Source organism: Thalassophryne amazonica, chromosome 12 (genome assembly GCF_902500255.1).
Source record: "Thalassophryne amazonica chromosome 12, fThaAma1.1, whole genome shotgun sequence".
Taxonomy (NCBI): Eukaryota; Metazoa; Chordata; class Actinopteri; order Batrachoidiformes; family Batrachoididae; genus Thalassophryne; species Thalassophryne amazonica.
Window position 1 is genome coordinate 75,182,401 of NC_047114.1, and position 26,062 is coordinate 75,208,462.

Sequence of the window (26,062 nt, forward strand, 5' to 3'; positions counted from 1 at the left end):
CCTCCTTTGTAACGAAAATATGCATTACAGACAGACTGTCTTGGTAACTGGTCCAATATGGGAAAATATCCGACCAGGTAATCAGCCAATCAGAGCAGGCGTAGCGTTGCAGCCATATTATAATAATTCTTACTATAACAAATACATTTTCTTTACACTGACATGTCTTGTGCATCCAGGGTTTCTGCATGTTGCCTCTGAGTACCATAAACATAAAATAACCATTTTGACCATAGCTTTAAAAATTTGTTCATCTGTAACTGGAGCGAGAAAGTCATTCTTTCCATCTCGAATATTTCATTCACAATATCTATCCATTTTCCAAGGTTAGGTGCTTCAGGGAGGAGCCAGTGTCTGGTCACAGCCTTTTTGCCAGCAGCTACTAAAATTCTATATAAATAAGTATTGTTCATTGCATTTCAGTCTTACCCATAATTAAAGAAGTAAATTCAAAAGGTATTGCAACACTAAATATAGATTCCATATTTTTATGTATACCCTTCAACAATATTTGTTATTATTGAGCAGTCCCAAAATATATGCCAATGACTGGCATCTTGGTTTCCACACTTAAGCTCTTCCCTATTACAATGAACCTTTTGCTTTGGAGTAATAAAATCACTTCTTTTTTTAGTCTTCCAAAATGCAAAAGACATAATAAGTATGTCCTTTTGGACTACTATATCAACATGGCATTGCAAGATTTTAGTCTTCATTAAAGGGCCTGGTCCCATATATACATATATGTAGATATAAAGGGCTAGATTTAAGAAAACACATTGATTCACTGTTACATGAATGAACAAGTGGTAATGAATGCTATATTCCATTTTTGCAAACAAACACCCCTAAATACTGTAGCTTTAAAAAGACTAAAGTGTGGGTTTGTATTGGTATTGAAGACAGTTCCTTGCTCCGCCAAGAGATTTATTGTATTTGAGTGACTAGTGCAAAATCACAGGTATTTAAACCTTTATTTGTTTTGTTAACATTCTCACTATAATGCCTTCTGAAAAAGGCTGTACTGTTGTTTCTGGCAGAATGGTACATCTTCTAAAAGAGTAAGGTCCATACTTTTCTTAGCCTATGAGTAAGGATAATGGTGATGGTGGTTAGGAACAACTCCCTGATCCATCCATCCATCCTCTATACCCACATACTCCAATTAAGGGTCATGGAGGGGCTGGAGCCTATCCCAGCCGTACAATTCCCTGATGTTTTTTGTTATTTAACAGGACAAAACCTCAGTCAGAACAGACTCAATGGGGCGGCCATCTGTCTTGGCCATTCTGTGAAGACAGAACAGGAGACACAACACAACATTGACAGAACATGGAGTAACTTGCAACAGGAAAGTTGCAACTGAGAGAGACCTCTCCCAAAGCCCTACCTCTCCCAAACGCGGGCTTTGCAAACACCATACCCTTTGTAAGAGTAGGGCAACCTCCAGTGAAACTGCCTATGAGAATGAATCGACTCTCCTGATCTTGTAGTCAACTTTGCAGAACTGTGCCATGAGAAGCAGCAGTTGATGAAGCACATGAATGGAATATTCTGATGCATGTGAGTATGGCAGTCAGGGCAGAAAAACACAGATGGTGTACCAAGTGCTTCTGGAAGAGGTAGGATGTAGAGGTTTGTAGCCATGTTGACAATCAAGTTTCTGTCAGGGATTGGGGCGTACAAGCGCGGGCCTTCTGACAAACTGTCAGGTCATTTGCAAGATCTGTCAAGCAAAGTAACAACTGGATTTAGCTGAAGAGAAAGGTTCCCAACTGGGCTACAAATTCATGAGGAACAGTGGTAAATGCAGAGGACAGCACACCTACAATGCCAGGCGTTGCTGTTGAGCTCTCTGGAGGTGTCGTGGGCCTATCAGTGAACTGTAGATGAAGGAGAGTGCCCACCGGATGACCCCAGTGAAGTAATTACCCCTATCACCACTCAAGACATTAAGAAAGTGCCAATCAATATTGGGATTGTAACATCAAGTCCTACGTGCTCGACTGGGAGCTCATTGTGCACAATGGCTGAATAATTGAATCCACATGAGTGAATTACTGATCAGTGTCCCAGAGAAACAGAGTCCATGGAGTCCTGTATGTGCATTTATGCAGGTTCTCAGTCATTCAGACAGAAAAGTTCACACCAACCAATTTTTTTGTCTGTCCCAAAGATATTTCACCACTAATCAAAGTGACTATCAGTTCTAAATTGCGGTATGGGACAATGGGGCAATCCGGTCAGGAAGGCAGCAGCACAACCAAGCTCATGCAGATGGCTGAAGCAGCAGAGAGAGCAGGTCACCAAGGCAACAGCTCAGACAGAAAACAAAACAGAATTAATAATCATATGGCAACACCATTTTAAAATCAATTTATCGTCTCTGCATGCCTCATCTTCTCAGCCAACACTACCCAGAATTAGAGTTTGGTTGACAGAATTCTTCCCTGTATGGGGCAGATATGTCAAAAAGATGTTCACTTCTGGCAGAAAGTGTGAAATTTTGCATACAGGGGTATTTGAAAATGCTGAATTCAAAAATTGCCAGATCCAAGAGGTTTAACCATTGGGTTGGCTGCCATCTTGAATTCCAGTATGGCTGCTATGTTGAAACATTGATAGTCACTATCTTGGGATACAGGTTACTGACTTTTGGTACACAAGGGTATTGATATGCTGAATTAATAATACAGTTATTAATATATAACAATTAATACATTATTTTGAATACATTAGTTATTAATTCATAATAAAGTGACTTTAATTCTACTTTACATTTCACCCGCCACCAGATACCACAAGTCCTGACAAATAAACAACATAAGTTAAGAAATTATTGGAAAAAACGAGTGTCAGGCCTATTGTTATCCAAAGCTTCTATTGCCTTCAAAAATATTATTGTATTATCAACAACCTGAAATCTACTCTTTAACAGGCCTTTCACATAGGAACAGCCACCTGAAAATTGAGAAATGATATTCAGCGATATTCTACACCATCAAAATACTGCTGCATATAATTTGGATTTAATCAAAACTAAAAAATTAAGCCTGCTTCATATTGTTAGCATGTTTACCCAGGAACTCTGCTTCAGTTCATTTGAATGGTCTACCTGGAGAGCCTGCATTTTCCCTGGATTAGTGGACCAACACTCTAACCACTGAGCTATCATGACTCCTACTGACAAACTGTCTGACTGACATTCAAAGGTGATGATGAGTCAAAGATTGGTGTATGCAATCTAATGAACCATTAACATCGGGGGCCATTTTTAAATCTCATTTTATTTCTGGATCCCTTGGGATAAAGTGCTTGGCTCTGGCAAAATCTGAAATCAGCATACATCAAAGATTCTGTAGGCAAATTTACAAACTATCTGCCAGATGTGAACATCTCGGGCAATTTTTGTTATATATCTGCCCCACTACTATGGGTGGCATTGGGACGAGACCCATAAAAGTGAACCAGTGATGCAGTACAACTAATTATGTATTAGAAAGAATAGATGTGACTTCAACCTGGATCATCTTTTTTTTTATTTTGTTTTGTTTAGTTTTTTTGCCTTTTGAACACAAGGTAAATCTGATGTTCATTTGAGATCTGCATTTCTCTAATGAAGGAGGTAGAAAGTGACAAATGTTTCTCTTTTTCTCTTTCTCTCCACTATGACAATATGCTTATTACCAACCTATAACAAGGACTTGTACAGAGTTTCGCAAAATTCCTCCTAAAAATGTGAGAGGAATTGATTTCAGAATGCAAGCACCCATGTGTGAAACTGATGGAATCTAGATTTGTTAATCAAAGGCCATAAATCTGGCAAAACAGGCCCAACGCAAATGATATGATAATATGCTTATTACTAACCTATAACAAGGGCTTGTACCAAGGTTCACAAAATTCCTCCTAAAAATGTGAGAGGTGTTGATTCCAGAACGCTTATACCCTTTTTGGGCCGGATGGATGGACAGACGGAAATCGCCACGACAAAATCCCCTTTCGGGTCTTTGGCTAGCAGGGGATAAAAACTGTCACTGGAAGGACCACAATGGTGAGGAAAAAGCTGGTGTCACACAGGATTATCTGAAAAGGAGCAGCACGTTAACATGACATCTGCATACAAGACGGAATTAATAGTGGGGTGGCATAACTAACATTGTTCATTTTGTCATAAAAGAATAAAAGCTGACCTCTAATAACCTACGGGGGTCAATGAAGAATTACACTGAGGTCAAAATTTAAAAATGTTCCAATCATATTGAAAGATATAGATATACCATATAATTTTTTCTGATCATAACATTTCCAAAAAGGTATAGTTTGAACTATCTATGACTGAATGTTCTGGAGTTATGGGGTAATAAAAGCAAAAATGGTGACAAAGGTCAATTTCAGTTTGTACAGGGTTCAGCTGTTAAAGTTGCTCCAATTTTGTGAAAACGTGATACAAATTATTGATTGTGCTAATAGGATTAATAAATAGTTTTTACTGTGTTGAATGCTTGGCCTTCAAAGTAAAACTCGAACAAGGTCAACGTCCATTGGATTCTATGACATATGTTAACTAAGCATGACAAATGGTGCAAACTATTCCTTTTTTAAACCCTTTTAAAACCCAAAATATACGAGCGAAGCTACGCTTAGAGATGTGAACCTCATGGTACAGTGTGTCACAAACAGGAAGTGCCAAATTTTGAGCCCACGGTGAAACAGGAAATGTCAAATGTTGAACACTTCCTGGATCAACACTTCCTGGATTGACAGTAGTGGCGCTCTCGTGTGATCTCACGCAAATTCAGTGGCTTGACACTGAAACAGGAAATGCCGAATTTTGAGCCCACAGTGAAACAGGAAATGTCAAAAGTTGAACATTTCCTGGAGCTACAGCAGAAGATATTTACCTGTTTTTCATTGTGTTGTTTATGCACTGCTGTGTTTATCCTCTGTAAGGTTTTTGTGTAACTTTTTGTTTGTCTTAATTGTAAAAAAGAAAATAAAATGTAAAATTTATCTCATGTGAATAAAGAGATATCACGGGAATTCAGTGCACAATCAGCACTGAAACAGGAAATGCTCAGTGTTGAGTTGACATTGAATCCAGGAACGCTAAAGTGGGTGGCAGCACGCACCTTGACACCACATGAGGTCAGTCAGTGATTAGTGTGTAAATTGCATGAAGTTTTTTAGCCATGCTAATGCTGCCCAGAATCATTTACTGAAAATAAAGTGTGAAGGACCTCAATGAGATGGTGGGGACTTTCCAGGCATGTGAGACACAAATAAAGAAAAATGCTTAAAAAGGTCAGCTCCAGGATGTCTTGACATCTGAAAATAAACATTAGTTGGTTCACAGTAGAATATGTGCTTGTATGACCAAATGAACAATTGTTATAAAAATTTTAGCTGAGCTGCACCACTATAGTTCATGAGCTGTGGGCAGCATTTGCTCCGCACACCCCCGGCTCAAATGGCGTGATGAAACGGCAACAACAAAGAAAAGTGTGAGTTCAGCCATTGTTTTTCAGAAGTCTGGAAAATATACACTTATGAACAAATGATGATTAAGTTGGAAAAGGAAGAAATTCCAAGTGTCACAAACTTCATAAAATGTGCCTGAACATGAAAAAGGTGAGCTCAGCACCCATGAGAGGCTGGAATTTATATGAGTTAATTTTCTTTTATAATTACATTTCATTCTTTCTTCATCTTTCACACTTAAATGAAATTCATTGCATGCGCGTTATTGCTGTTGAGTTGCTTCTTGTTTCTATAAAAGTTATACGCTTGAACAATCAGTGAATGCATTCTCTGTCGCATGCAGATTATCACGGGTTGTAAAGCCGTCCCTTCTCCCACGCGTTTATTGATGATGTCATCAAAACATTAACAGCATCAATAATGACACAGCAGTGTGTTTCACATTGTCCAACTCTAATCAGTAGACTGTGTTTGCTTTTGAATTACCTTGTGCATATCACACTCTGAAGGATATTGGAGACTTTGGGGTTTTGAAAAGTTCATAGCCCAACTATGAAGGAGTAGGGAATTTGGTGATGCAATGCGATGTAAGCACTCATTAAAGCATCATTAAAACGTCCAGTAGTACAATCCCAAACTAGTTGCCTTTTGTCTTTGTTTTAGACTTGGCATTCATTTGACAGTGACTGTTAATGAAGTGAGCAAAAAGATGAGAATCAGTGGAAATCATTTTTATCTTTTCATGATGTTGCAGACGAATGTACGAATGAAGAAGTGATGGGAACAATGGGCAACAGTGCTCTTGCCTAGGCATCAGTCAAGAAGAGGGCAGCTCTGTTCAAGTGTACCTGAGAGAGGATTGAACATGATCCATGTCAGTGGTCAGCCTTCAACTGCACTGAGGACAATGTAAATGCTTTGGAGATCAGATGATAGTCTGTTAGACATGTTGCTGCTGAGGTTAAATTGTTTGTTGGATCCATTAAAACAGTCCTTCGTGAAAACCTCACACCTTCAGCATTTAGAGGAAGATGTCACAAGAAAATTTGAGTCTGTTATTTCATATCTCTGAGTCCTTGGCCTTTGTGATCAAGAGATGCGAGAAAAGCTGATGGAGCATTGAGGTCTCTGGACAGAAGGGTTTGGTGATGCTGATACCTTTGCAGCAGGATGAAGGTTCAAGTCTTCATGGTCCTGGTGCTTCCTGTCTTGCTGTATGGTTGTGAGACAGACGCTAATCAGCGACCTAAGGATACGCATATGCTGTTATGTGTCCCATTATCTGTGAGAACAGCATAACGGTTTCTCGTTTCTGCTGTGTTTTGTTGCTTGCAGAGTTACCAATCAGGGTTTCACCCAATAGGCTTTTGTTTTGTGCATGTCCACTGACTTTTATGTGAGTTTCTTCAGCATCGTTGTTACTTTGCTTCCTCACAGATGTAGTTGACCTGTGGATGGTATCCCACTGTGGTTCAACTTGTGCAAAGAAAATCACGGCTTGGAGACCCCATAAGGCAGCGCTTCCGGGACCAAATTGCTAAAGCTGTCCAGATGCTGCAGCTATGCTGTTGATTATTGTTGGGCTCTTTATAAGGCACACCTTCACATACATACAAGATTTTTAAATTCAAGCTTCTACTTATTGGTAAATTGAGTGACTGGGGTGTGGGGCGTAGGTTTTTTTTTTTGTTTTGTTTCAGGATTCTTGGTGTACTGCTGCTATTGACAACAGAAGAAATTGGGGGGGGGGGGGGGGTCTGCCATTGTCTAATTTGTGTTTGTTTTACATTTTTATTATTATTATTATTATTGATTGTTTGTTTGTTGATGTTGTTGTTTCTGTTGGAATGGCCTGTATATTTTGGTGAAAGAAGACGGCCTTTTTTAATACTGTTGCTGCTGAATATTATGTTTTTGTTGTTGTTTTGTGTTTTTTATTAAGACTGCTGCCTGTGCTTTTTAAGCATTTATTTTTTCAATTATTTATTTTGTTTTATCTTACTTTATTCTTTTGTTCACTCACCACCAGCTCAGCTCTTGACTGCCTGCTTGATTTGTTTTTTTTCTTTTGTTTCGGTCTGTAAATAAATTCCTTCTCACTGCAAAGCAGTTATTTCTAAGCTCACTAAAATTTTCGAACTCTTACACATGTGGTGCATTTCTCTAACCATGATGCAGCCATAACCATGGTAAGTGGGGGTGCTGGGGGATCCATTACCTCCTACTGGAAACGTAGACATCACAACAGCTGATGCCAGATGACAAAAATAGAATAATAAAATAAATGAATGATGGTCTTAAAAGATTTTAAATTGTTTTCCTGTTGTTTTTAATACAAAATTTAATCTTTGAAGATTTTGAGAATAATGAGTAATTCTGAAGAAGTATTCTTTGCTATAACTTATAACGAAATCTGGTAACATTAGTTGCAACATTTGCTTGCCTTTTTTGTAGTATCTACTGATTTGTTGATGCTAATATTGTGTGTGTGTGTGTGTGTGTGTGTGTGTGTGTGTGTGTGTGTGTGTGTGTGTGTGTGTGTGTGTGTGTGTGTGTGTGTGTGTGTGTGTGTGTGTGTGTGTGTGTGTGTGTGTGTGTGTGTGTGTGTGTGTGTGCGCCCAGTGTCAGTGTCCTGTCACAGAGTGGGGGTTTCCATGAAATATAGTCAATTTTGTGCTATTTAATTATTGCGTGTAGCCTTTTTGGACTTGTTCATGTCAGCTTGGTGGGACACCCCACTGCAGGACCACCAACTCAAATCCTCTTCCACGGACATGAATGCAGCATGCAGGTGCTCCAATGTTGAGAACCCCAGCAACTGGAAAAGACGAAGGTGATACCCATGTGTCACTGGCATGGATTGGTGGTCTGCTTGGGGGCTGTAATCCAAGACCTGGGGCAGTTCCATGCCGTGTTGGATGTTGCATCAGCGCATCCTCTTGGACTGGTCCTGACCTTCAGTGTAGATACTGAGGGATTCCTAGAACCTAGAAAGAAACTTGGTTCTGCCATTTCAATCCTGATAGGAAAGCTGAGTCATGTCAGTGGCAAAATCTGGAGTCACCACCAATAAGGATGTGCAGGGTCATGAAGCCAGCTGGCAAAATCATGGTGACTGTCTTTTGGAATGTCTCTGGAATTGTATTGGTGGACTTCCTTGAGCAAAGGGTGTACAATCAGCCCCAATTATTATGCATCTCTTTTGTTGGAATGACAAACTACCATCATCAGGGGAGGTGAGACACGATAAAGAAAGGTAAGCATGTTCTCCAGGATAGGACACCTGCTCATCAGAGCCACCAACTGTGTTTAAATTGTTGCCTCAACCACCCTATTTTCTAGACCTTACATTCTCAGAAGTGTGAGCTTGTGAATGGCGATTATGTTGAAAAATAAATATTTAATTACATTCATCAATGTTACATCTCTGCTCCTTCATGAACTTTTTCAACACCTCTTGAGGATAGATTTTTTGGGGGGGTTCTGTGGCCAAAGGTCATCAGTAATTAATGCCAGCAATTGTATCAGATGTACCAGCAACTACTTGGTAGCGTTCAGCTCTTGTGTATTTTATTAAATGTTTTATACAGTTGGCAGCATGGTGGCTTAGTGGTTAGCACTGTTGCCTCACCGCAAGAAGGCCATGGGCTCGATTCCCACCTGTGGCCTTTCTGTGAGGACTTTACTTGTTGTCCCCGTGCTTTTGTGGGTTTCCATCAGGTGCTCCAGCTTCCTCCCACATCCAAAGGCATGTGGGTTAGGTGGAATGGAAACTTTAAATTGTCCGTAGGTGTGCATGTGGCCTTGAATGTGTTTGTCTGTTCATATGTGGCCCTGCGACAGACTGGCGCCCTGTCCAAGGTGTACTCACACCCTATGACTATTGGGATAGGCACCAGTATCTCCTTGACCCTTAATTGGAGTAAGCGGGTGAAGATGAGTGAGTGAGTGAGTGAGGTACAGAAAATGGATGGATTTTATACAGTCTTCATCTAAATATATTTACAGAGGTTATATACCACAAAAAAAATCATATACTTTTAATTTAAGATCAGGTGAATGGACTTGCAGGATCACTGTACAAAATTTGCTGCATGACAAACAGTGTAGTTATTTTTACCTCTAATTGAACTTTTACTATTTGAATGATTGAAAATGACCAAAAACATATGATTTTGATCAGGTCTTTCATATGAGTAGTCTGATTAAAATTAAGTGTTTATCAGTTATTCATCATGGTTATTGGTTATTTGTGCATAGAATGCATTGGGTTTAAATGTGGTCAGTAATGGCATCTATGGGCAAGATGACATTAAGGGCAACAGCAATCTGACATATGACCACAATAACCTTGACCTTCACCCAAATGATTGACTTCTGGGTGACCTTGCTAGGGCAGTTCTGAAATTCACCTAAGTGTGTGCCACATTTCTTCCACATTAGGCTGAAAATCAAGTTCCTTAACCTTGACATTTGCCAGAAAGGATTCTTTAGGGGCAATTTTGGGGTCAACCTTCACTGTCAAAGCAACTTTGATTAAAAATCAGGAAAAGGACCTGGGAGGGGTAGGCCAACATAACTGACCTTCAAGATATTTGATCTTGCTGGCCAATTCCAGAACACGCCGTCATATGTGTGGTGAATTTACTGCAAATCAAAGTGAAAAAAAAAAACCCTTTGACTCCAATGATTGTTCTTGGGCAAATTTGACCCTCTAGGTAATTCCAGAACCATTCCACAAAAGTACAAGTTTGGTGTAACTCTGAGCTTAAAAAAACAAACACACACAAAAATGCAAGGTTTGACCCTTGACCCCCAATGACCTTGACCACTGCCAAAACTAATACTTTCAGGGCAATTCTGGGCTGCACCATCACTCATTTGTTGAATTTGGTGGAAAGTGGCGAAAGGACCTTGGAGAAGTAGGTGAACAAAGAGACATGATGATGTTGTAATTTTACAAGTGAGTTTAAACATTATTTCCTGTTCTTATCAATATGATACCCTGTGCTCCGCACTGGAAATGGGCTGGAACTACTACTGGACTTAATCGATCGATAATGCCATCAAATACAGAAAAAAAAATGTGTACACATATTCTTGGTGTAAACAGTATTTAACATGTTGCTGCTTTGCTCTTTGTGTTGTTTGCAACAGGAAGCTCCACCGTTTGCACACCTGAGCAGTACAAAGACTGTGCTGACCCAGCTTTAGGTGAGCCGACACGCCGCACAGTACAGCACACTCAGCACATTTCAGGATTTAGATTCCATTGCATGAACTCAAAATCGCAGAGTAAAAATAGTATAAAAATTCTGACACTGAGTTATTAATCCTGCAGTGTTTTCTGTCTTCGGTCATTATTTGCGTTCATAGAAAGTGAACGATGGCAGCAAATATCGTTTTCTGTTGTGTGCAGTTATTTTTAGCAGAAATCAGGAGGCTCTGTGTGTAGTTTTGTTTGATTCTTCTCAGTGATGACAGCATTTGATCGTCCACAGACTTTTTGGTAGAGAAAGACAACGATTACTGTGTGTGTCAGACCCCCTGCAACATGACTCGCTATGGCAAGGAGCTGTCCATGGTTAAAATCCCCAGTAAGGCATCTGCTAAGTATCTGGCTAAGAAATTCAACAAAACTGAGCAATATATTGGGTAAGTATCACCTGGTAGCAGTCAGTTATTCAGATAATGGCCTTTAATTATTTATTTATTTATTTATTGGATGGCTGGATGGATGGTTTGATGGATGGATGCGCTGTGGCAAAGCATGGGTCTCCATCGTTCACCTTCAATGTAACAATAATAAGCTATAATTACTCAAGAAATCATTTAAAATATAATTTTGTGCTGTGTAATGTTGCGAGAAATCAGATGCATTGGGTGTGTTCCTTCTGTGTTCTTTCCAGAGAAAATATATTAGTCCTGGACATCTTCTTTGAAGCGCTGAATTATGAGAAGATTGAGCAGAAGAAGGCCTATGAAATTGCCGGGCTCCTCGGTAAGATTCTTGCTTTTATGAATCGTTGCGACCAAAATGTTCTGACCTCTCTCCTGACGCTTTCAGCAGGTTTTCCTGTTCCTTTAGGTTTGAAGAATCACACTAAGCACTTTTTTTGGTAATTTCCCGCTTTTACAAGGACAGCTGGTTGCTGATGCACATTTCTAACAAGCCTCTCCTGATTACCGCGGCACATAGAAGCGGCAGCGACGTTCATGCTCTATTGTTTATCGACTGTATCTGCAATTATCTGTTGATCTCTGCTTTGCCAGGTGACATTGGAGGGCAGATGGGGCTGTTTATTGGAGCCAGTGTTTTAACGATACTGGAAATATTCGACTACTTATATGAGGTAAGTTTAATTTAACTGTAGTTCAAATTTTAAAGCAGTAAATCAGTGTATTTCTAGTTGTTCCCGTTAATATGAAAGCATAACAATTGTATATATCTTTTCCATATTCTAATATTGGTCAACAGGTATCTCAAGGGTGCTATAAATACAATTTTATACTTTCATATAGCAGACAACGACTATTTTCTTTGTCAAGATGTGGTGGCTTAATGACAACCTGCACTGAGAATGAAGCAACACTCCCTCTGTGTGTTGTAAGACAATCTTTTATGTTCCTTTTCACAGCCAAAATGGTTGTGTGTGCACATTATATGCATGAGTCCCACCACGTGAAACTGTTGCCCTTCCTCACATTTATACTAATACAGTAGTGACTGCTCACACACCACTGTGCCTTCAACATGGCGGACAGTGGTGAAATTCATCCCGCCATGTAAGCATGTTCGGGTGCCAAAAAGGCATCTGACCAAGCATGTGGTCAGACGAGAATCAACAAAAAGATCTGACTTTTCCACAGCGCTTCCAGCAGCTCTGGGCCTCCAACTGGTGTTCCTTCTTCTTCTACAAGAGTTGGGCAGGTGGTGTAGGAGGTTAGGAAGGAGTGGCCAAAATGAAGCTGGTGCTAGTGAGATATTTGTTGGCACTAAATTGTTTATAGCACCTTTTAAAGATTGCAGTAATCAGTGTTGCCACAATTACTTTGAAAAGTTACTTTTTTAGTTACTTTATACAGTTACTTCATTGGCAGCTTTATGCAGTTACTTTATTAGTAGCTGCCAACAACTTGTAACTAATAAGTAATGTAACTAATAAGGTAACTAGTAAAGTAACTTGGTTACTCTTAAGATTAAGTAATCAGCAAGTAACTAAAAGTTACTGAGTACTCAGTCTTAAAAATAACCAAGTTAGATTACTAGTAACTTTATTAGTTACATTCAGCAGCTGCTGACAGGTTGGCCGCAGCTGCTAATGAAGTAACTGTATAAAGTAACTGTAAAATGTACCTAAAATGCACCTAAAAATAACCCATTTTCAGGTTAAGAAATTATTGTAGATAATAAATTATTATTGTTGTTTTCTCTTTAAATAGAAAGGAACTACAGTTTGTCACACCTTTTTATTTTTTGGAGAGGGGGTATCTCTATTTTTCTTGTCCACAGACTGTATGGGTGTGCCACAATAGGCACATATCAACTCAGTGGGCATCTCCAAATGTTGTGTATTTTTGTGACCTATGTCACAGAAGTTTAAAACAACGCAAACTTTTATTTATTATGCGGTCTATATGCACAGCTATCAAACTAATGATAACAATAAAACACAATAAAAGATACTGGACATGAAATCTCAACCACATGTAAGAGTGAAAGGCAAGCAGATTTTGTACAACATGACCCCTTTAAATGGCTTTGTTTTACTTGTATCATTGACATTTTTTTTTTTTTTTTTTGTATTTAGGTATTTAAGGATAAAGTTTTGGGCTACTTCATGCGCAAGAAACGACCACAGCGCTGTCAGAGTGACAATCTGGTAATTTGAGTCTCTTATATTGTATTGAGTTGAAATGAATGTGAATGATTGAATGCATGTGAATGTATGAATGAGCTCAGGAGCAACAGCAGCAGGGGAAAAAAGCTGACATTTTAAGCTGAAATGCTTTTAATTAACAGCACCAGAGAAAAAGAAAAGGACACGCTGTTATGTTGCCATCAATTTAATTTCCCACAAACAGGAGACAAATTGTTCTTTTAATAAAACACGATTTCCTCCGCAAATGAAGGTAATTATGTCCCCCCCCCCCCCCCCCCCCCATTTGTCTGTTTGTTTGTTTGTGAACAGCCTGGAACCCATCATTTTTTTCATATATCGCTATGAAACTTTTACTGAAGATTCATATCCTGATAGGCAAGAACTGATTCAGTTTTCAAGGTCATAGGTCAAACTGAGGAAAAATCTTGAAAAATTGGAAAAATCAAAAATCAAATTCTCAAAAATTCATAACTGTCAGAAAAGATCAAATTTTTGAGAGCGTTATGTAAGATGGTATTGACTGACAGACTTTGATCCGGATATGATCCAGATCACAGATTTCGTGGCCATTTAAATATAACATTGAAAACCCCATTTAATATATATTGTACATTATATCTTAATCAAACGTGCCCCAATCACTCTCATATTTGAATGTGAGGTGCAGACTGGCACGCACTATTACCTGACAAAGTTTGATCTGGATCTGATCAGGATTGTGGATTTTGTGGACATTTAAATTTTAATATTGAAAAGCCCATTTGGTGTACATTTTGCATTATATTTCAAATAAAAATCAGTTTTTTTCTGTTATGGATTTACCTACACCACCAAAATTTGATGGAGGTTCCAACTTGCTTGTTTCTCTATCTTCCATTTATCAGTCAGAAACCAAGTGTCAAAAAGGTAAAGATTGACAAACTGTGCATAGCAGAGATAACCAATGTTCTGTGAAAAATTATTATTAAAAGAATTCAGAAACCAAAAAAGTTGGGAAAAAAACAAAAACCCTGACAACTTCTGAAACAACTTTGATTCAAGTGCATGAACTAAATCCATGCTTCCGACATTTGATCACATGTAATTTAGCTTATGAAAAGTCACTTCTAACAGGACTTTGACCATGAAATTTTGTTCCAAGGTAAAAACAATCTATGAGCGCGGTGCTCTAGGTTTTGTTTATATTGCACAAGATGAATCAGATGATCAGAATCAAGATGATCAGTACATATGTATATAACAGTAAAAACCTGGAATGCTTTCACAGGTTTTACAGGTGGAATACAAATGTTTCCTAAGAATAAACCAATATTGAAATCCTTTAATTTACAGTCTAGTTTTGGTATCAAACTGCATTCTAGCTTCACTGCACAGATAAGTAGGTTTGAACTCTCTGACCTGCTTACTGTCATCCTTCAGTGGTGCCTTATAAATTACATTTAATGCCAGAGTTTATGGCCCATAAATTAGTTTATCTCACATGGCTGAGCAACAGTCTACTTTTAAACACACATAAACAAAATACAGTGCAATAGATGGTTTCTTTGCAGTCAAGGCCACAAGTATTTGGACAGAAACAGTTTGTAATTTTGTCTCTGCCCACGGCCACAAATGTCATGAAATTAAATAATGAAATTGTGCCTGTAGTGCTGATTTTCAACTTTCATTCATTCAAGGGAGTTAAGACTGTAGAAATCTAAATGTAAAGATAAAGCAGCTTGTTTTCTTTAGATGCACCACACTGGAATGTGTTCTCCTTCAAAAACAGAACAAAAACAAAAGGAACACCCAAGGCACTGGTGAAAGCAGAACCTCATTATAAATTAACCAGTGGTGGGCACAGCTAACCAAAAAGTTAGCTTCGATAACAGCTAATTCAATAACTGAAAAGTTATCTTTTATAAAGCTAAACCGATAAACCACCCAAAAATTATCGGAAGCTACAGCTAACCGTTAACTCATAAGCTACAGCTAACCGATAACTTTCAGTATTATTTCCTACACATTTTCAACTACTAACAAGCTGATTTTGAGTTTTAACACCACGGTCGCATTTGGTTGCATCAAAGGCAACCACAGACCCAAACAATGAGTCAGCACTTTTGTCTTTGTGCACCCTGCCACTGCTGGAAGCTTCTATTTACTACATATTATGCGGCAATGAAGCAATTGTGAGGCACGCGCCATTATTCTTTAACAGGATACAACAATGCCGCAGTGAGGCAGAGGTCTTGGAAAATAAAGCAGTTTTGGCTTATGGTTTTGAGTTAAAATCATCAAATCCATTAATGTCAATTCTGTCATTTGTACAAATTTAAAATATAACATATATCTTTTTTAATTTTAAATAATGCCCTGATTCTGAAGTTTTGTAACAAACACAGACAGATGCCAAAGGGATTAAATGAGCCTCCGCTAACACTGATTGGTTGACTCATTCATTCTATATAAAAACCAACACATTAATGTGAGGTGAGTGTGTTGGTGTTTACATATAAATGTGCTTTTGTAAAATATGCCTTTTTTTATTTGTTAAAAAAAAGCCATTTACAAAAGTCAAGTTGTGATAGACAACGTCTGATATAACCAGGGTCACAATAAATAGTATACAAATAATGCATGTTTATGAGTTCAATGGTACGAATATTTCATGAGGTGAAAGCTGGAACAAACCATTCAATGAGGTGAACCCGAGTTGAATGGTTTGTTCCAGTTTTCACTGAATTAAATATTTGCTCCATTGAAAGAATGTAAAAACATTCATTATTTGTTTTGTATAATGGCTAAAATAGATCCTTGTCACTTGATATTTTATTAATTTATAAACAAGACCAAACTGTAACGTGTAGTCCAGTGATGCTGTGTACTGACTTCAGACTTCCATAAAAAAAGACTTTATGTAGTTCCTCAGTCCAGCCAAAAATCACATCAGCATTTGATGTGAACAGGTCTTCATGCATCCAGACGGCTTACAGCGGAGTGGATTAGTGTGTGTGTGTGTGTGTGTGTGTGTGTGTGTGTGTGTGTGTGTGTGTGTGTGTGTGTGTGTGTGTGTGTGTGTGTGTGTGTGTGTGTGTGTGTGTGTGTGTACCAACATCAGTTAGCTCAATCAAATCATCGTGTCGTTGTCCCCCGCCTGCGCGCACGCACACGCAACCAGCTCGGTCAACTGTATATGTCCTCAGTGCAGCGGAAAAAAAAATCACGTCAGAAATGAGTCCAGTTTTTCTTTCTCTCTTCATGCTCACAACCTCCAGGCAGCACAGTGCATTTGTTTTGTGTGTGTGTGTGTGTGTGTGTGTGTGTGTGTGTGTGTGTGTGTGTGTGTGTGTGTGTGTGTGTGTGTGTGTGTGTGTGTGTGTGTGTGTGTGTGTATCTTACAAGAATTAGCAGTGTCAGGTAGCTCAATCAAATTATGTCTCGGGAGAGTCGTCCCCCACGCACACGCACACATACATATACACAACACACATATGCAACCTGGTCGGCGCTTGAGCATGCATGTAGTCCCAAAAAAGACTGTGTGTCCTCAGTGCAGCTGAAAAAAATCACGTCAGAAATGAGTCCAGCTTTTTTTCTCTCTTCCTGCTCACAGCCTCCAGGCAACACAGTGGATTTGTTTTGTGTGCATGCACGCGCGTGTGTAGAGTGCAATGGTACCAAACATATGGAACCAAATTTGCACTCTAAATGGAACCAAGCCACACTCTAAATGCAATGCAACACAAATGGGATGAATTAATCCATGTCATGTGACATACAAAGCACCAATCAAATGACAAGGGTCCACTCAGCCGTTATATAAAACACTGCTATCTACTGGCGTCCAGATGCTCATACTGCCATGAACACCACTGACCAGTAGATGGTAGTAGAGATCATGAAAACTTGCCAAAATAAAATTCCAGATAATCTGTAATTGACAATAATGGAGAAACAACCAAGGCTTCTTCTGGCATTTTTACATAAAACAAACACAATAACAACATCTATAAATCCAGAGAATATATTCACAAGAGTTTTAGGCATAATATACAAAGAGTTTAATGCTGTTGTCCATGTGGAGCCTGATCAGAGAGTCTCAAACGCATTTCTTCTGTTGTAAAGAAATGCGCTCACCGCGCCTGCAAAAATATGTTAGCGGTCTAAAATTTATCGGCCTATAATTTATCGGAAGATACTTAGTCCGCTGATGATTTTCAAAGTTATCTGAAAAGCTAATCCGATAATGAAAACATTAGCTTTGATAATTAGGGGATTCGCGGAACTGTGCCCACCACTGAAATTAATAATATACAAATAATGAATGTTTGTGAGTTCAATGATATGAATATTTCATGAGGTGAAATTTCACCACATTAGCACTGTCAGTTAGCTCAATCAAATTGTTGTCTCGCTTGTGTCGTTGTCCCATGTGCGCTTGCGCTCACAGAACTGGGTGGGCCCTTGTGTGCACGTATACTACAAAAAAAGACTGTACATCCTCAGTGCAGCGAAAAAAAATCACGTCAGAAATTAGTCCAGCTTTTCATTCTAACTTCCTCCTAACAGCCTCCAGACAGTGCTTTGCGTGTTTGTGTGTGCGTGCGCATGTCTATGTGTGCACATGTGTGTGTGTAGGTGTGTGTGCAGAGTGCAATGGTACCAAATGTATGGAACCAAATTTGCACTCTAAATGGAACCAAATTGCACTCTAATGCAACGCAACACAAATGGGATGAAAAATCCATGTCATCATGTCATGACATACACAGCACCAATCAAATGACAAGGATCCACTCAGCTGTTATATAATAAATATTAAGAGGTACCTGTCTTTGCCCGTGTGAAGAAAGTGTTTTTCATAAACTTATTGATTTATGTGCTGCTCTGACCTACCGGAAAATTGGCAAGACGGCTGCCACCAGAACCATGACCCCTCACCTGTCCGTCATGATTAATGAGTTGGGCAAGGTGATACATTCTCAGACTGCGTTAACATCTTGCAAAGGAAGATGTCGGAGACCAGGGAATATTCATAATTGGATTTGGCTGTTCATGTGAAGCTGTAAAAGTGTTTTTCACTGCTCAACCATAAACATGGCAGGCTTATCGGCCTCTGAAGGACAAAATTCCCCATTGTTTTCCTCCAGAAGAATTTCTACGGCCTTGGTGAATATTTGGCTGCCTCCTTATCTTCTCTAAACTCCAGTACACACAGACAGAAACTGACTCACACATGGACAGAGAATGAAAGCATGCTCCACATTTTCCCTACTCCCCTCCTGTCCCCATCCACCACCCCATCCTAGCCCCCGCTCACACCACTCCTTTCCCCCTCCAGGGGCTGTACAGTTTTAACTGCGGTAGGTCCCTGTTCCCCCAAGCTGGCGGCAGTGTGACTTCATGTTGCAGCGGCTACCACACACTCACATCGCCTCAATTCGGAAACGGACTGTTTCATGTTTAGTGCACATAAACAGTGTCAAAAGTATATGTGTTGTCTTAATTCTGATGTGTGCCATTATTACAGAAACAAGTAATAATTGTGGATTTATTGCTGTATCTTGTCTGCGGCAATTTGAGTGTGGACGTAATCTCATTGTTGTTGCACTTGTAATGACAATGACAATAAATCTCATCCATCCATCCATCCATAAAAAATAAAAATAAAATTTAAGCACACCGTTGGAATCAGAACATCAACACTGGTTTTAGGCTACAAATAAACTACAGCAGCACTCACAGAATGTTTCATTCCTTCAACAGTGCTGAGTGACTGTGCTAAAACTGTCAAACTTGTGCTGTGTCCTAATTGTGTTAAGATATTTATTGCACATTGTTATTGTTTCTCGTTCTGTATTGTATTGACTTAGAATAATTAATGTTGTGGTTCCACACGCTCGATTGCAGTGGAGGTATGCAACTCTAAAGCAGGTTTGCCGTCTGTCAATAAACACAAAAACAAAGTTTTATTTTTATTCATTTATGAGTGTTAAGGTGGACAAGTGGATAGTGCACTTGGTTTTGGTGCCGAAGGTTCCCAGTTCAAACCCCACTCCTGCCCATTCTCCGTGTAATGTGAAGTTGCGTCAGGAAGGGCATCCAGCATAGAACTTGTGCCAAATCAACATGCAGATCTGTGTCACCTACAGCGCATTCGGAAAGTATTCACAGCGTTTCACTTTTTTAATTTTTTATGTTGAAGCCTTATTCCAAAATGGAGTAAATTATTTTTTCCTCAAAGTTCTACACACAATACCCCATAATGACCAATGTGAAAAAGTTTTGTTGTTGTTGAGATTTTTGCAAAGTTATTAAAAATAAAAAAAACTAAGAAATCACATCCCAGCTGGTCAATGAAGGGTGGCTTGTCCTGGCTGTGCATCTGAACCTTCATGGCAAAGTCTGTGAATACTTTCCAGATGCACTGTATATTTGTACGGCAAGATGCCGTCTGCAGCAGCACCAGATTGAGTTCTTGAGCTGGGTGATCTTTCCAACTGGGTGTCGTTCCTGTCTGTCTTCCAGTATTTTGTCAAAATAAAGGCTATATATATATATATATATATATATATATATATATATATATATATATATATATATATATATATATTGTTGAGTGAAAAATGTCCCATGGAAGAAGAAGCAGAAAGCAGCAAAAAGTGAAAGTTTTGGAGACTATTAAAAATTCATCATCAGAGCCTTTTTGCACAGCTTTTAAAGGTCGTAATAACCCATTTGTACTTCTCTGTAAAAGCTGAAGTAAGGTTGCGCTAAATCACAGCACTTTGTCAGAGCCAATAGTTTTAACAGCAGACAATCCCTGGTACCTAAAATTACCCAGCAGGCCCTTATGCAAGTGTTATTACACAGCGGCTTCACAGTCATTTGCACTGTATTTTCCCTTCCAAAATATCAGCGATCAGAAGTGTCTGTGCACATGTTATGTCTGTACTGCCTGAATCCCATTTTCAGAATTTAACATGGTAATCAGGGGTCAGTAAATCTGTGCAGATTATTTTTCAGCATGCATCATATCAAAGTAACAGCTGTGCCTTTTCAGCTCATGACAGAGATGAAACTTTAAGTCATTTTCTGCTTTTTTCTTGGTGTTGTTTTAAACAAATATGGAGTTGTGTCAGGAAGGGCATCTGGCGTAAAACTTGCAGATCTACCTTGGATTGAAGCTGATTTTAGTTTCTGTTTGTGCCTGATTGCACTGCATACCACTTTGCATGTGTCCTTCTTAGTAACATTGTGGGAATATGTTTACACTGGGAACAGGTGACAGTATAGTGTTAGTATTTGTACTAAAACCATCACTTCCAAAAAAAAAAAAACAAACAAAAAAAAACCCACACAAAAACAAAGGAAAAAAGCAGCATATTTGCCTCTGCATGCTGTTTGTGTTGTTCGACACACAGTTGCCTCAAGATCATGATTTGGTTTTCAGAGCTGACTTTGAAGCAAAGTTTATTTCTTCTTTTTTAACGATGTACAGTTGTATGTAAAAGTTTGGGCACCCCTGGTGATTTCCATGATTTTCCTTTATAAATCATTGGTTGTTTGGATCAGCAATTTCAGTTAAATCTATCATATAGCAGACAAACACAGTGATATTTGAGAAGTGAAATGAAGTTTATAGGAGTTACAGAAAGTGTGCAATAATTATTTAAACAAAATTAGGCAGGTGCATAAATTTGGGCACCCCAACAGAAAAATACATCAATATTTAGTAGATCCTTCTTTTGCAGAAATAACAGCCTCTCAATGCTTCCTGTGGCTTTCAATGTGAGTCTGGATTCTGGTTGAAGGTACTTTGGACAAAACATCTCCAGTTCAATCAGGTTTGTTGGTTTCCGAGCATGGACAACCCTCTTAAAATCACACCACAGATTTTCAATAATATTCAGGTCTGGGGACTGAGGTGGCCATTCCAGAACGTTGTTCCTCTCCATGAATGCCTAAGTAGATTTTGAGCAGTGTTTAGGGTCATTGTCTTCTAGAAAGATCCAGCTCCGGTGCAACTTCAACTGTGTCATTGATTCATGAACATTGTTCTCAAGAATCTGCTGATATTGTGATGTGACTCTCAACGTTAACAAGATTCCCTGTACCTGCACTGGCCACACAGCCACACAGCATGATGGAACCACCTCCAAATTTTACTCTAGGTAGCAAGTGTTTTCTTGGAATGTTGTGTTCTTTTTCAGCCATGCATACCGCCCCTTATTATGTCCAAATAACTCAATTTTAGTTTCATCAGTTCACAGCACCTTATTCCAAAATGAAGCTGGCTTGTCCAAATGTGCTTTAGCATACCTCAAGTGACTCTGTTTGTGGCGTGTACGCAAAAAAGGCTTCCTCTGCATTACAGCATCATACAGCATCTCTTTGTGCAAAGTGCGCTATATAGATGAACAATACACAGAGACACTATCTGCAGCAAGATCATGTTGTAGGTCTTTGGAGCAGGTCTGTGGGTTGACTATGACTGTTCTCACCATCCAGATTTTTCTTGGCCTGCCACTTCGGGCCTTAACTAGTACTATGCCTGCGGTCTTCCATTTCCTCACTATGTTCCTCACAGTGGAAACTGACAGCTGAAATCTCTGAGATAGCTTTTTGTATCCTTCTCCTAAACCATGATGTTGAACAATCTTTGTTTTCAGGTCATTTGAGAGTTGTTTAGAGGCTCCCATGTTGCCAGTCATTAGAAGAGATGCAAAGAGGGGAAGCATTTGCAAATGGCCACCTTAAATACCCTTTCTTATGATTGGATCCACTTGTGTAAGAAGGTCAAGGGTCAATGAGCTTATCAAACCAATTTTGTGTTCCAATAATTAGTGCTAAATGTATTCAAATAAATAAAATGACAAGGGTGCCCAAATTTATGCACGTGCCCAATTTTGTTTAAATAATTATTGTACACTTTTTGTAAATACTAGAAACTTCATTTCACTTCTCATATATCAGTTTGTTTGTCTGCTGTATGATATATTTAACTGAATTTTGTGATCCAGAAAACCAATGATTTATAAAAGAAAATCGTGAAAATTATCAGGGGTGCCCAAACTTTTGCATAGAACTGTAAGTGTGAATCAACCTGTCAACCAAATCCAGCTCAAGAAGGTTCTGTGAAGATCAGCTTTAATGCCTTTTTATGATTCAATGATACTATAATATATGCTTATGTGTTGCTTTGATGTTGGATCAACTGTCCAAAATGCAATTACTTTATCCTTAACTAACACACAACTCTTCCATCACGGTTATGCAATATTGGCTCCAAACTTTTTGAGTAAAGCAGATATGTCCTTGAGTTTAACCTTTCAGGGTCACCCTAGGTCAGTGGTCATGTGACTAATAGAAAAGTGATATATGGCTTCAAATTAGTGTTTCTTGGTAATCATATGTGCATCATTAAGCAGTTCCTTGAAGTATTCACTCTAAATTACTTTGACCCTTCAAGATCACTCAAGGACAAAGATAATGTGACCAACACAAAGGTGATATATATGTCACTCATTCTTAGTACTGAATAGGTGATGTGTTTCTCTTGGCTTCATCACCTCCGATGCACAATGGGCAGGTTTGAGGCCAACTCTGATGAAGATCATCACCTCCCAGTCTGAGACCATGGTCCTCTGTTATAAAAAGGTGGACTGTCCCTTCTGGGTCCAGGGAGAGTTATTACCCCACGTAGAGGAGTTCAAGTGTCTCTGAATCTTGCTCACAAGTGGGGGTAAGATGGAGTATGAGATTGACAGGCTGATTGGGGCTGTATATGAGGTCCTGCAGATACGGTACTAGACCATCATGGTGAAGAAAGAGCTGAACAAGAAGACAGGATGCTAGATTAACAAATCGATTTACGCTCTTATCCTCACCTATGGTCATCAGCTTTGGGCAGTGACTGAGAACACGACTGTGGATACAAGCTATCCAGCATAGGGGCTTACGCTCAGGGACAGGGTGAGAAGTTTGAATGTCCGGGAGGGACTCAGTAGAGCCGAAGTTGCTGTGTATTGAAAGGAGCAGGCTGAGGTGTTTGGGGCATCTGGTGAGGATGCCCCCTGGATGTCTTCCTAGGAGGGTCTTCCAAGCACCTCCAACTGGGAGAAGGCCCAGGACATGTGTAAGGGATTATATCTCCAAGGTGGCTTGAGAACACCTCGGAAACCCACAGGAAGAGATAAAGTACTTGGCCAAGGACAGGGAAGAGTTGGATGAGCTGCTTGGTCTTGCGACCCCAACCTTGATAAGCGGCAGAAAATGAATGAATGAATGAGTGGATAGGTGTATCTGTAACCAATGTCTCACAATTGTTATTCTGGATGAATTTGACCTTTCAAGGTCATCCAAGATCAAAGGTCATGTGATCAATAGGAAGGCAGTATAAGATGTCATACAAGGTCTGTCCAAAAAGTATCGGACCTTTTAATTTTTTGCAAAAACCATATGGATTTGAATCACGTGTGATTGCATCAGCCAAGCTTGAACCTTCGTGCGCATGCGTGAGTTTTTTCACGCCTGTCGGTTGCGTCATTCGCCTGTGAGCAGGCTTTGTGTGAGCAGTGGTCCACCCCTCTTGTCGGATTTTTATTGCGAATAAATGTCTGAACAATTTGGAGCTTTGCTCCGAGCGCCGATCGACAAGCTCAAACCCCGCTCAAACAACCAGATCATTTCCAACGTGAAGGCGTTGTTGATCCGGGACGTCGTCTAACTTTCACAAAAAAGGCAGAAGGCGTGGACATCAGCACTTTTTCGGCACATTCTACTGTTACCGGAGTTTTTGTTCATGGAAAGAGAAGCGGAGGATTGCGCCACCATGCCGCTCATGGTGCGGGACAAAATCACCTCCATGTTGGTCTCACAGGACGGCTTTCAGGTGGCTTTCAGATGGCTTCCGGTTGCTTTTCAGTCGTGTGAGTATCCGAGAAATTGTGCATGAGCTGGACATGCCCCAACATGTCCTGTGAGGCTTCATCACGGTGGTGCTTTGCGCCATGCGGCTCCGCCGCGACGCACGGAGTTCCTCCACGCATCTGTCTCAATGTGCCGAAAAAGTGCTGATGTCCACGTCTTCCGCAATTCCTGTGCTAGTCAGACGACATACCGGATCAAGACAGCGTCCAGTTTAGAAATGAACGGCACATTCCACTGTTACAGGAGTTTTTGTCATGGAAAGAGGAGCGGAGGAACTCCGCGCGTCGCGGCGGAGCCGCATGGCACAAAGCAATGCCGTCATGAAGCCTCACAGGACATGTTGGGGCATGTCCAGGTCATGCACAATTTCTCAGATACTCACATGACTGAAAAGCAACTGGAAGCCGTCTGAGCCATCTGAAAGCCGTCCTGTGAGACCAACACGGAGGTGGTTTTGTCCCGCGACATGAGTGGCATGGTGGCGCAATCCTCCGCTTCTATTTCCATGAAAAAACTCCTGTAACAGTAGAATGTGCCGAAAAAGTGCTGATGTCCAAGACTTCTGCCTTTTTTGTGAAAGTTAGACGACGTCCCGGATCAACAAAGCCTTCACGTTGGAAATGATCTGGTTGTTTGAGTGGGGTTTGAGCCTGTCGATCAGCGCTCGGAGCGCGCCGCGCTCTCAGACGCTGTGGGCGGTCTTTAAACCGACTGGAGCACTCCTTAATCTGTGTAATCCCCATAAAATCGTCGCTGAAAGCCATCTAAATTTTCCGAATGGTGTCCACCTGGAGGTCTCTCACAGTTTCTGGAAAAATTTGATGCAGCAAAGCTCCAAATCATTCAGACATTTCTTCGCAATAAAAATCCGACGAGAGGGATGGACCACTGCTCACACAAAGCCTGCTCACAGGCGAATGACGCAACCGACAGGCGTGAAAAAACTCACGCATGCACACAAAGGTTCAAGCTTGGCTGATGAAATCACACGTGATTCAAATCCATATGGTTTTTGCAAAAAATAAAAAGGTACAATACTTTTTGGACAGACCTTGTATCTTCAGCCAATTCCTTGGGTCGCCCATTCTCAGTATCTCCAAAATGATATTACTTTGTCCTCAGTTGACTTCCAATTATTCCATGAAGTTTGGTCCAAGCTCTTCAAGCCATTTCATTCCCAGAGGGACGGACATGCAGAACTGAAAACACTACGCTCATATGCACTACTGTAACTAAAAGTGATGCTGGATCCCTTTTTTGACATATCCTGCAAACAAACAAACAGATCTGAGAGTTTTGAGTCAGTGAGACGTTTAACAGGTTCATAAATGTCTGAAGTTTGGACTTACATGTTGTGATGTGTATTGTGCTCTGCTCCATTCATCCATAAACCATCTCTTTTTCAGCAACTCCCATTTCATGTTCTCACTCAAAGCAACCCGACAATGAACCAACGCATTTAGGTGCATTTCTGTCTTATGCCACGTTAGATTTTGATTCTGTTCAGTGACCATCTACACTTTAGAATGACTGCTTTCCCTGCTTGCTCAGAAAACCTCTAATCTTCTGCTGAACAGCTGACATCATTCTGGGGTTTTACGATGAGACAGCGGGGAAATCACTCTTTTTAACTAATGGCATTGCATTGTGTATTTACTTTCATTTCAGCCACCCTCACCCATCTTTCTTTTCATCATGTCTATTCCAGGAGTTTCCAGAGAACCCAACCAGCCCCGGTGTCACGCCTAATCATGCCCCCAGGTAGCACATCCCATTGAAAATAG

The 26,062-nt window shown here is 39.9% G+C and overlaps 1 protein-coding gene across 5 annotated transcripts in view; it reads left to right on the forward strand.

Annotated features, from left to right (window-relative positions):
- The window catches only part of asic1c (acid-sensing (proton-gated) ion channel 1c), a 337,041-nt gene that overhangs the window by 307,598 nt on the left and 3,381 nt on the right, over positions 1-26,062 (forward strand). For 4 of the 5 annotated variants that reach the window (XM_034182369.1, XM_034182370.1, XM_034182367.1 and 1 more), the window contains exons 5-10: positions 10,639-10,695; positions 10,983-11,136; positions 11,391-11,482; positions 11,755-11,834; positions 13,293-13,364; positions 25,987-26,039. In XM_034182369.1, the coding sequence (XP_034038260.1) occupies positions 10,639-10,695; positions 10,983-11,136; positions 11,391-11,482; positions 11,755-11,834; positions 13,293-13,364; positions 25,987-26,039 (508 nt within the window). The remainder of the gene's footprint in view (positions 1-10,638; positions 10,696-10,982; positions 11,137-11,390; positions 11,483-11,754; positions 11,835-13,292; positions 13,365-25,986; positions 26,040-26,062) is intronic. The other variant, XM_034182368.1, reaches the window with a different exon arrangement.